At 61.3% G+C, this 11,703-nt stretch overlaps 1 protein-coding gene across 10 annotated transcripts in view; it reads left to right on the plus strand.

Annotated features, from left to right (window-relative positions):
* HMCN2 (hemicentin 2) overlaps positions 1-11,703 on the plus strand; it is a 155,427-nt gene that overhangs the window by 85,010 nt on the left and 58,714 nt on the right. For all 10 annotated transcript variants that reach the window (XM_046674598.1, XM_046674527.1, XM_046674536.1 and 7 more), the window contains 10 exons: positions 1,111-1,268; positions 1,830-1,953; positions 3,200-3,375; positions 4,441-4,537; positions 4,715-4,834; positions 6,840-7,001; positions 7,746-8,027; positions 9,025-9,192; positions 10,346-10,459; positions 10,931-11,017. In XM_046674598.1, coding sequence (XP_046530554.1) covers positions 1,111-1,268; positions 1,830-1,953; positions 3,200-3,375; positions 4,441-4,537; positions 4,715-4,834; positions 6,840-7,001; positions 7,746-8,027; positions 9,025-9,192; positions 10,346-10,459; positions 10,931-11,017 — 1,488 coding nt within the window. The remainder of the gene's footprint in view (positions 1-1,110; positions 1,269-1,829; positions 1,954-3,199; positions 3,376-4,440; positions 4,538-4,714; positions 4,835-6,839; positions 7,002-7,745; positions 8,028-9,024; positions 9,193-10,345; positions 10,460-10,930; positions 11,018-11,703) is intronic.

Consider the following 11,703-nt stretch of genomic DNA (forward strand, 5'->3'; position numbering starts at 1 on the left):
CCATCCATCCTTCATCCATCATCCTTCCATCCATCCTTCCATCCATCCATCCTTCATCCATCCATCCATCCTTCCATCCATGCATGGGAACACCCAACTGTCCATCCGTTGATCCAACCATCCATCCAGTCCTCTGCCCATCCATCTATTCAGCCATCTAACCATCCATCTTTTCATCCACCCACCTAACCGTCTGTTCCTCCATCTATCCATTTTCCATCCAACCACATATATTGAGTACATGCTCTGGGGCAGACTCTGGGCTGCAGCCACGGATAGGACAGACTCAGGAGCTTTCAGTCCAGCAGAGGATACAGTAGTTAGATATCTACCCAAAGTGCTGTTTCACTGTGACAAGAGCTAGTAAGGGTGAGATTTGACTGAGCGCTGGGACCAGGGCCCTGAGCTGGCCTGGGCAGTCTGAGGGGCATCTTTGAGAGATGGATGCCTAAATGGAGACCACCCACCAAGCCCTGAGGCTGCAGAGACCTGGGGAATTCAAGAAATTGAAAGAAGGCTGCGGGCCTGGAGCTTACAGAACAATGAGAGGAGGGCCAGGGTGGTGCTGGTGGCCAGGTGGAGGCTGGAGAGGTCTGTTTCTGTCCTAAGAGGAGTAGGTGCTGGGCCGGAGGCTAGGGCCCTGGGCATCACACCTCGTGTCTCCCAGATACAGTTGATCTTTCGACCATTTTCTGCCCAAGAGGGACTGTCTGGAGGATAGTGTTTCATCTGATAGCTCTGAGTTGGGAAACAAAAGCTGCCGGGGGTCCTCAGCCTTGTTTCCCCACACCATCCCCATGATAATGACCTCATGCTGGCCAGAAGGCCCAAGTTCAAGTGCTGCTTCTGCCACTTCCTAGCTGGTCAACCTTGGGCAGGTGGCTTGCCCTCTCTGAGCCTCAGTTTCCTCTCTGTAGAAGCCCCACAGTGGTGTTGAAAGCATGAGATGAGCAGCCTTGAGCACTGTGGATGGCATGCCCATGTGGGGAGTGGCCGTCCTGCACTTTAGTTTGTGGCTGTATGCCCCTGTGGGGGTGCCCAGCCAGGGGCCCTTCCTGCTTCACCTCCAGAGGGCCTCAGCCTGTGCCCCGTGTCGCCCCCGCCCTGCAGTGCCTCCGCGCATCACACTGCCGCCCAGCCTGCCGGGCCCCGTGCTGCTCGACGCCCCCGTCCGGCTGACCTGTAACGCCACCGGAGCCCCCAGCCCCCTGCTGCTGTGGCTGAAGGATGGAAACCCCGTGTCCACCGCAGGGACCTCCGGCCTCCAGGTCAGCAGGCTGGTGGCCCCGCTCGCGTCCCTGGTGCCTCAGTAGGTGCAGGGAGCAGAGGTCAGGCCCCAGAGCTCCGAGATGAGGGGGGGCGGCCATTGCCCAGGACGGCGTGCAGAGGCAGGAAGGAGAGCTGCCGCATGCCGCGTGGTCTCCAGAAACGCAGTGCATGCCACACGTGCGAGCGCATGTGCGACTGAAAAGTCTCTAGTAGCTGCATTAAAAAAAATTTCAATAATATATTTTAGTAAACGCAGTATCCAAAAAGTATCATTCCATCTCGTGATCAGTATAGAAAATTATTAAGGTTACTTTTGCATTCTCTTTTCGTACTGACTCTGAAATCTGTTGTTTATGCCCCACGTGGGGCCAGCCCCCATTCAAGGGCCCACTGGCCACCGCTCGGCCCTAGAGTACACTTTTGGGGACCAGCGTGGCTGCCCGCCAGCCGGCCGAGGCCCCAGGTGTGGGCCCAGGGTCCGGAGCAGGCTGCCAGCTGTGATGGGTGCACGCTGACCCTCGAGCAGCGTGACCTCACCTGGGCTTCCTTCCGGGGTGCAGGTCTTCCCCGGGGGCCGCGTCCTCTCCCTGGCGCGGGCCCGGGCCGCCGACTCTGGCAGCTACTCCTGCGTGGCCGTGAATGCGGTGGGCGAGGACCGCCGGGACGTCGTCCTGCACGTCCACAGTGAGTCCTGGGCCAGCGGCGTGAGAAGGTGGGGCTGTGGGCGTCCCTGGCCACATCCGGGGGGCGGCGCCAGCCTGAGACCATGGTACCTTCACGTGGGGGCGGCCAGAGTGTGGACGGGCGGGCAGGCGGGCGGCCGCATGGCCAGGAGCTCCGTGTTCAGGGGACAGGCAGAGGGAGCACGACGCAGCCGGAGCACCAGGCCAAACACGGGGAACCGGGCGTTCCCACCGTCCTGGTCAGACAGGGCAACAGGCTGTGCAGGAAAGGCAGTGTGTGCCAGTGGTTAGCACGCAGGCTCGAGTGTCGTGGACCTGGGCTTCTGATCCTGCCTCCGCCGCTTCCTCGCTCTGTGACCTGGGGCTGGTCGCTTTGCTTCTCTGAGCCCCCATTTCTTCATCTGTGAAAGGGGATGGAGACAGCATCCACCTCAAAGGTTGTCACCCGAGTCACTACCCCCGTGAAGCCCAGTCCAGTCGCTATGGCTTTTAAATGTCCCGTGTGGGATTCTGCGGGGCTCTGGGACTGTGGAGCCTCGGGCGGGAGGGGCGAGAAGGCATGGACCCCGGCTCCTTCCCTTTGCTGGAGTCCAAACGGCAGTCAGCAGGGTTGTGTGCCCAGCGCCCACCTGGGTCGTTGGTTTAATCTCACGGAGGCCCCACGAGGTGGGTACTTCCATTACCCCCATTTTACAGATGAGGAACTCGAGGCCCAGAGAGGCTGTGACATCTCCAGGGCCTCACGGTGCCTCCGACCCAGGAGCTCCGACTCCGGACCTGCCTCCTCAACCCCTACGCCGCCCTGCTTGTTTCTGTCTCAGGGGAAAACATGGCCGGGGACCTGCTTTTAAAAACTTTCAAAAATATTATTAATTTTTTAAAAATCTTGAGATAATTGTAGATTCACATGCAGTTGTAGGAAATAATACAGAGACCCTGGGTCCCCTTGACCCGATTTCCCTCCATGGTAACGTCTCGTGCAACTGAAGCTCACGGTCACATCCGGGATGTGGACGCTGCTGTGGTCCACCGTCCCGTCCAGATCTGGGGCCTCCTTGTGAAGCAGGACACTGAAGGTCCTTGAGGGCAGGACAGGAGGGCTGCTGCTCGGGGGGTGCGCCCGCATCCCAGTGGGGACTCCCCAGCGCTGGGGTTTGCTCTGGCTGCTGGAAGTGGCCGGGCCTGACCCGGGTCGTGCCCTGTCCTGCCGGCCCCACCCACCGCCCCTCTCCTGTCCCCTCCTGCAGCGCCTCCTAGCATCCTCGGAGAGGAGCTGAACGTGTCCGTCGTGGCCAACGAGTCAGTGGCCCTGGAGTGCCAGAGCCACGCCGTGCCCCCTCCCGTGCTGAGCTGGCGGAAGGACGGCCGCCCCCTCGAGCCCGGGCCCGGAGTCCGGCTCTCTGCAGACAAGGCCCTGCTGGAGGTGCGCGGCCTCCCCCGCAAGCGGAGCGGAGCCCTGGGCAGGCCGGTCCTGCGGGAGCCCCTGTGGGCATCAGCTCAGCTCGAGGGGACCTGCAGGCCCCTCCTGTCCCCACACCCAGGACACGTCCTCCTGACCCGTCAGAGCTGCTGCCAGCCCAATGGGGACAGGACTGAGCCCTCGGGGCCTCCCTCAGGGCCCCCATGATGCCAGCCGCTCTCTTCCCACCTGTTTTTCACTCCTTGTTCAGGAGCCTCCTCCCCTTTGGGCATTTAAGACCCTTCATGGGGCATCTGGCCCAGCAGAGCCGGGCTTGGCTGGGGTCAGCCACTCTGGGGTCAGCCTGGATTTAAGTTTTAGCTCCCTCTCCCCTGGCTGTGCCGCCTTAGGCAATGTCCTGAGCACACTGGCCTCAGGTCTCTCACCTGTAAACACATTGGCACCTTTCTTCTGGGGTGGCTGGGGGAACTCTTAGAGAGAACACCTCTGAGCTCCCAAACTTTCCCGGAGAACAGGTCAGCTGGGGGGGCGGGATGTACCTCTCTAGCTGTTAAGGAGAACCTTCCACTCAGGCCTGCTCCTCCCTCTCCCACTCCTCTACACCTTGTGATATGATCATTCCCAACTCTGCGCACCACCATTTGGTTTCCTCTGCCTGGACTGCCTGCCCCTCTTTCTCTTCATTCCTCAAAGCCACAGCCTCGCTCCATCACCCCGTGTCAGGATGTGACCCCTGAGGCCGGGGGCCACCACGCCCACCCTCCTTCATCCTCCACGAGCTCTTCTGGGCTGCTCTGTCGGGAGAGAGCTGGGCTCTGGGTGTGAAGCGGGGCGAGGCTGCAGGGCTGCAGTGAGGGAGCCCCTTCCATGTGCGGGCCCGTGTGAGGCCCCCCACAGGCACTGGCTTCTGGAAACTTCTGGTGCGGGAGGCGCTGTCACTGCCCCCCGGTTCCAGGCGGGGAGGCTGGGGTGCAGTGAGATGAAGCAGCCTGCCCACGGTCACACGGTCTGTCGGGGGCACTGGGCTCCGTGCCACCCCCGCTGACGGGCCGTTTGGCTCTCGGCCAGGTGGACAGAGCACAGGTGCGGGACGCGGGCCGCTACACCTGCGAGGCGCTGAACCCGGCGGGCCGCTCGCAGAAGCACTACAACCTGGACGTCTGGGGTGAGGGTCTCCCTGTGGGCCGGGTCCCTCCCCTGCCCCCGCCGGGCCCGTGATGGCTTCGTACCCTGGGGAGGTGGCCGTGACGGGGTCCCAGGATACAGCCCTCCGCCTTGTCCCCTCCCCATCCCGCCCAGCGCCCAGCACCCGCGGCCTCACACCCTCTCTGCTCTTGCCCAGTCCCTCCAGTGTTCCCCTCGAGGGAGCCCCGCACCCTGACCGTGACTGAGGGGCACCCCGCCAGGCTGTCCTGCGATTGTCGGGGCGTCCCCTTCCCCAAGATCTCCTGGAGGAAGGACGGTAGGATGGCTGCCTCATTGCCCCACCCTGGGAGGCTGCTCCCTGCCCTCCCCCGGCCCTGCCCCAGAGCCTCGTGCAATGGAGACAGATGGGTGGGCTTCCGGCCCCATGGGGTGGGCTGCTGGTTACAGAAATGACACTTCCTCAGCCCCTCTCTGTTCGGTCCCCGAGTCTGCTGGGCCCCTTCCCGGCCAGTGAGAGCTGCATTGATCCATAGGCCTCATTTCAGGTGTCTCTTCTTCCAGGAAGCCCTCCCCGACTGCCACACCAGGCTGGGGTGGGGCCTCCTTGACACAGCCCCTGTGTGTTAACTCGTCATGTCACCCACCTCAGCCCTTCAGTGTCTGCTCCTCTGCGAGTCTGTGAGCCTTGTGAGGCACGGTCCTGGCCAGCACTGAATTCCAAGAGAGGGCCTGGTCCAAAACAGGTCCTCCGTAAAAGTTTGGAATTCATGCGTTTCACCAATATTTATTGAGAGCCTCTCTGCCACGCCCTGTTCTGGGTGCTGCACCCACCGCAGTGGAGCGGGCGGGCAGTCAGATGATAGACGACAAGGTAGTGAAGGCCGTGGTACTGTAGGGAATGGGTGCTCTGGAGAAGAACAAAGCCAGGAAGGGGGAAAGATGCACTGGGGGGTAGGATTTGCGGTTTTAAGTTGGGTGGCCAGGGACGTTTGGCCGAGCAGGCTTAAAGAAGGCGAGGGATAAACATAAGAATATGGTGGGGAAAAGCATTCCAGGTGAGGTAAAAGCAGGTGCAAAGGCCCTGGGGTGGGAATGAGTCAAGCATGTTTGAAGAACAGCAAAGAGGCCAGCGGGGCTGGAGCAGAGGCAGCAAGGAGGGCAGGCGACCGTCACTAGACTGAGAGGGGCTAGATCGGACGCTGTTTGAAAGATCTTGGCTTTTACCTCGACGGAGATGGGGCTACTGCCGGGCTCTGGACCGAAGATGGACAATCTGAATTACACTCTAGCGGCTGTGGTGAGAATAGACCACCGGGAGCAAGGGTGGGAGGGGACAGCCGTTGAGGAGGCTCGTGCAGGACTCCTAGCGAGAGATGCTGGCCGGCTGGACTAGCGGGTAGCCCTGCAGTGGTGCCCGGGGCGCAGTCTGGATGCATTTCGAGGGTGGGGCCGGCCCGGTTTCCTGACAGGTTGCATAGGGGACTGAGAAGGAGGAGGAGTCGGGGATGACTCGAGGTCTGGGTCTGACAGTCGGGAGCATGGCGCTGCCAGCAGCGAGATGGAGCGGCCGTGGGGGCAGGTCGGGGGACAGCGCCAGGCGCTGGGGCGTGCTAGTTCTGAGGCGTCTGTTAGCCACCCAGGGAGATGCGAGTGGGCAGGCAGAGGCGGCGCCGGACTCGGAGAGAGGTCCACACCAGGAACAATCGGGGCGGGAAGGCGGGCTGAGATCCCGGGGGACAGTGTGGACAGAGGGGACGTCAGAGGGAGCAGGCGGCGGTGTGTGGCCTCGAGGGCTGCCTGCCGGGATGGGTGGTGGCGGACGACCCCGAGGGCTGCGCCCCCGTGAACAGGTGCAGGTGACGGAAGTCCGTGTCTCCCCCGGGGCCTCGAGGTTTCCGGAGTCCTTGCCCTGTGTCAGGGTCTTCTCGCTGCCGGGTGTCCCCCTCCCCAGGTCACTGTAGCTGGACGGAGGGGTCATTCATTCACTACCTCCATTGAGCCCTACTATGTGCCAGGCCCTGGGGAGCCTCTAAGGATCCCGGGGGGAAGTGAGGCGGGGTCTGCCTCCTGGCGGGCCCAGGCTGGGGTGGGATTCTGAGGGGAGACCTGCAGGCAGATCTGCTATGAGGGCAAGCTTGGGGGTAGTGGGAGCCCAGAGGGGGTGCCAGAAGCGGATGTGGCGCTCAGAGAGGGCCTCCTGGCGGAGGTGATGTCCAAGTGGACACCTGAAGGGCAAGCAGGAGTTGGCCCGGAGGGGTGGGAGGACAAACGTCCCAGGTGGACGGACCAGGGACCAGGGCCTTCTTTCTCGCTGCACCCAGGTCAGCCCCTGCCCAGGGAGGGGGCCAGCCTTGAGCAGGTGTCAGCCGTGGGGCGGCTGCTGTACCTGGGACAGGCCCACCGGGCCCAGGAGGGAACATACACCTGTGAGTGCAGCAACGTGGCGGGAAACAGCAGCCAGGACCAGCGGCTGGAGGTGCATGGTGAGCCGGGCTGGGACGGCCTGACCCGCAGAAGGGGCCGGAAGGGTAGGCAGTGCAGCTCCCTGGCGGGACAGACCCACTGCCAGAATCCCAGCAAAGACAGGGACAGTGATGATGAGGACAGGTCCCCGTTCCCTCTCAGGCTGGCGGTGTCTTCAGTGCCTCTCCCGAGCAGCTTCTGCAGCTCCTTGTCTAACCGTGAGAGGGGCGCCCTGGGCCCGCGCAGCCCCCAGTGGCCCAGAGAAAAACAACACACCTTGAAACAGATGGAAACTGAAAGAAAGGTGGCATTTCTAGGAAGCTCCTGGAGATAATGGAGGCCGGGTCTCGTCCTGCTCATCCTGCAGGGATGAAATCTAGCATCTCAGCCTTGTAAACGTCATTCTAGAAAAGCAAACCAAGAAAGCGCTGTTCTGCATCTTGGGGATGACCCCCCTCCCCAACTGTCCCATGGCTGCGTCAGCTCCAGGAAGCCTCTGGTTTCTGAGGAAGAAAAGCCCTCACAGATCTTGAGGGCTGTGCTGTGAGCTGTTCTCCAAACAGCAGCCCCTCCAGGTTCCCAGGGGGTGGAGAGGGGCCGTGGGTTCCTGTTATGAGCCCATTATAGAGATGGAAAATGGAGGCCCAGAGAGGTGAGGTCGCCTGGCCAAGGTCACACAGCCAGCAGGGGGCAGGGGAACATAGGCCTGAGTGGGGTGAGCCTGGAGCCCGGCACTTTTCCTGATGTGCTGTCTCCCCACCCAGTGCCCCCTCAGATCGCTGGCCCCCGGGAGTCCCCCACACAGGTCTCGGTGATCCAAGACAGCGAGGCCACCCTGGAATGCAACGCCACGGGGAAACCCCCGCCCAGGGTGACGTGGCAGCGGGACGAGCGGCTGGTGAGGCCCGAGCCTGGGTTGCGGCTGCAGAACCGAGGCCAGAGGCTGCTCGTGGAGCGGGCTCGCGCTACCCACGCCGGGCGCTACAGCTGTGTGGCCAAGAACATGGCCGGGAGGGCCGAGAGGCAGTTCACGCTCTCCGTGCTGGGTGAGGACTGGCAGCCTGCCAGGGAGGCGGGGAGGGGGGCCGCAGGGGACGGCGCAGGGCAGCTCCGGGGGTCTCCCCTTGTTCTCCCAGGAGTCAGGCCTCCGGGGCAGCCGCGAATGCTGCTCTCAGCATCAGGACTGGCTCGGCATAGCCCTGATTCCCCACCCTCCCTTATTTACTGTTCCCTGATCTGTTCCGGGCGCCAGGGAAGTAGGTGGTCTCTATCCTTGACTCCTGGGGGAATTCAGGGGCCTGTGGGAGACCAGGGAGACCCTGAGCACAGTCATGGGAAGGCACGGCAGCCTCCTGGAGGAGGTGACCTTTCAGCTGAAATGTAAAACTGAATAGGAGTTAACCAGGTGCCAGGGTGAGGGGAAGAGTCTGCAGGGTAGAGGGAAGAGACTCTGCGGAGGCCTGGGGGGTGACACAGCCGTTCAGAGTGGCTAGAACAGCCTGGTGATTCCAGTCTCTTATTGAGCTCCTACTGTATGCCTCAGGGTGGAGGCAGGGAGTGGAAAGAGAGAAGCTGGGAGAGGGGAGTAGGACCCCCTCCCGCCTTGCCCTTGGGGTCGCTGGGATCCCTTGCCTCACCCTCCCAGCTCCAAGGAGACAGAGCGGCTTCCTGTTCTTCCTGTTCCAGTGGATTCTTCAGAAAGTGCAGAACAGCCGCCTGGCTCTGCCACGCGCGGAGCTGGGGCGGCCGCGTCCGCCTGCGCTCTGTTCCAGCCTCGCGGCTCCGCGTTTGCCCCGGAGCTGGCCCTCTGCTGAGCTCCTCACACCCGTTCTTGCTGCGTCCTCCCGGCATCCTTCCCAGGGGCTGGGGAAACTGAGGCCCAAGGGGTCTGCCTGACGCTGCCACTCACTCCTCCAGGGGAGCAGCTCTGATCACATCTCATCTGCTCCTCCCGACCTGGGGGTTGGGGCGGGGGGGTCCTGGGGGCGGGGGAGGTGTACAGGCCCCGCCTGCGTCCTGAATTTCGGCTGCTTCTCTGTTTAGTGCCCCCAGAGCTCATCGGAGACGTGGACCCGCTGACCAATGTCACCGTGGCCTTGCACAGCCCCTTGACGCTGCTCTGCGAAGCCACGGGCATCCCGCCCCCGGGGGTCCGCTGGTTCCGAGGGGAGGAGCCCCTCAGCCCCGGGGAGGACACCTACCTCCTGGCAGGTAAGGTGTCAGCCAGGGCAGCAGCTGGTTATCGGGTCTGACCCTCTGCCTCTGCCCACGACCTCTGACCTTGAGCTGCCAGGCCTGATCAGGGTAACCCTTTCAGCTGTTGGTAGCCCCCCAAGAGTGCACCTCAAAGACCTGGTCAGGTGAGGGGCTCCAGGAAAGAAAAATGGACTTAAATGAATTTGCGAAAGGCTTCCTGCTCTGCTCCCTTCCTAGAGACTCACAGTGACTCTTTGCTTAGTCAAGGTTCTGATAAGTCCTGCAGCAAAGATTCTCATGGAACTTTTGTAACAGCCCACAGAACAGTAACAAACTTTTGGAAAGGCTGATCTAAGCACCTTCTCTGAATATTCATCCTCCTCACAAAGTTGGTTTGTGATGGTTCTTGCTGGTATACAAATGGGGAAACTGAGGCCCAAGAGGCAGTGTTCCATCTAAATCTTGTAGGGGGACCTCAAAGCCCACTGAAGCTCAGCCTCAGTGACCCATCAGTTGCTCCACACAGCAAAGCTGGGATGGCAAATAAGGTTCCCCTTGTGCACCACTTCTAAGCACTTGGTGGGGCCTGCCACGTGCATCATGATGATATGAATTCAGAGACTGTATCTGGGCCCTGCAGAAAGGAGAGTGGCAATCGATTGATGATGTCTGCCCTGGGCGCAGGAACAGCAGTGATGACACATGTCCTCTGCATCTGCCTTCCCTGGGCTGGTTTTAGGAGACCCTTGGGTTCTCTGAGAGGAGCTGGCCCGCCTCTGAGAGGTCCTTGGGAGAAGGCAGCCTTTTATGGGGTCCATCAGAGTAGAATGGGTGTCTGACCTAGGCCGGAACTACGTAGCCCATGGATGTCCTTTTACCTGCAGCCCGTCCGCAGGACCAGGGGTAGCCAGGGACCAGATCTTTCCTACTAGAACAAGATCCTCAAGCTTACCCTGGTGCATGTGTAATGTCCAGGGGGCTCCATCCGTCTGTCTACCCTCCTGGGCCTCAGTTTCCCCATCTGAGGAATGGAGCACTGGGGGAAGCAGACACATACACATCTAATTATGACGCCTGGCACGCTCCTCTTGCTGGTGGGCGGCCCGGGCTCAGCTGGGGTCAGAGGCTGCGCACAGTCATGCCTGGAGCCCACCTGCTCCCTCCCCAGGTGGCTGGATGCTGAAGAGGACCCGGGCGCAGGAGCGAGACAGAGGCCCCTATGCATGCCTGGCAAGCAACGAGGCTGGGGAGGTGCGGAGGAACTTCAGCGTGGAGGTCCTGGGTACGCCACCGCCGCCTTCTCGTGGGCGCCCCATGCGTCCTCCCCTCCCACCTGGGAGCTTATGGGGCCGGGCCCAGGACTAAGGGCACGCACTGCAGCGGGGCCTGGCACAGGAAGGAGGGAGAGGCCGAGCCTTGTTTTCTTTGCTTCATCAGCAACCTCTGCTCTAAGGCTACCATGGAACTTTCCAGAAACAACAGAAACTAACCCAAAGTGGAAGGGGGCATATTTTTTCAACACCACCCAACTGCCTTCCTCTGATCAGGACCTTCTCCCCAAGGCACGGGTACTGCCCTCAGCCAGCAGCAAATGTCTGTTAAATTCACTGCCCGTGGAAGCAGGCAGGAGGGGATGGGGGAACAAAGGCACAGGAAACTGAAGAGGGGTGCCATGGACTCTTAGCTTCCTGCTCTGTGATTGTTCAGCCTGAATGAGCAAACCCCAGTCAGTAAGTATCTCTGCTTCTCCCAGTTCCTCCCAGTATCGAGAACGAGGACCTGGAGGAGGCCATCAAGGTCCCCGAGGGGCAGACAGCTCACCTGACGTGCAATGCCACAGGTAAGGCCCACACACAGTAGGCTGGGAGCAGGGTGAGAAGGCAGCTTCGGAAAGGAGGGGGCCCCGGGGATCTGGCCTGCCTGCCACCAGGCCCGCTGCTCCCCGCCGAGGGTCTCTCTCCATCTCGGACTTGGCGCCACGTTCCTGCTCATCTTTGCCCTTGCTGTGCCTCTGCCCCAAAACACTCTTCCCCACGGCTCGCCTGACTACAGATCTCAGCTTCAGGATGCTCCACGAGGAGTCCTTGGCCGATCCCTTGGGGCTAGGGGTCTACCTCCACGCTTCCCTAGCCCAGCACTGACCACGCTGGACCATAGTGGGCTTGTGACATCTGTATACCACAGCAGGCCCTGAGCTCCTTGAGGACCCAGGGGCTGCCTTGTCATTGTGGTTGCCCAGTGCCTGGCAGAGTAGGCTCCCATTAACGTGTGTAGGCTGGGATAGATGGATAGATGGATGGATGGATGAATGGGTGGGTGAGTGGGTGGGTGGATGGATGAGTAGATGGATGGACAGAACGGATAGATGGATAGATGTTTGGATGGATGAATGGGTAGGTGGATGGATGGATAGATGGACAGATGGATGGATGGATGAATGGATGGGTGGATGAATGGATGGATGGATGGACTCATGAATGGGGGGGTGGGGGGATGGATGGATGGATGAATGGGTGGGTGGATGGA

The sequence above is a fragment of the Equus quagga genome, chromosome 1, assembly GCF_021613505.1.
Source record: "Equus quagga isolate Etosha38 chromosome 1, UCLA_HA_Equagga_1.0, whole genome shotgun sequence".
Taxonomy (NCBI): Eukaryota; Metazoa; Chordata; class Mammalia; order Perissodactyla; family Equidae; genus Equus; species Equus quagga.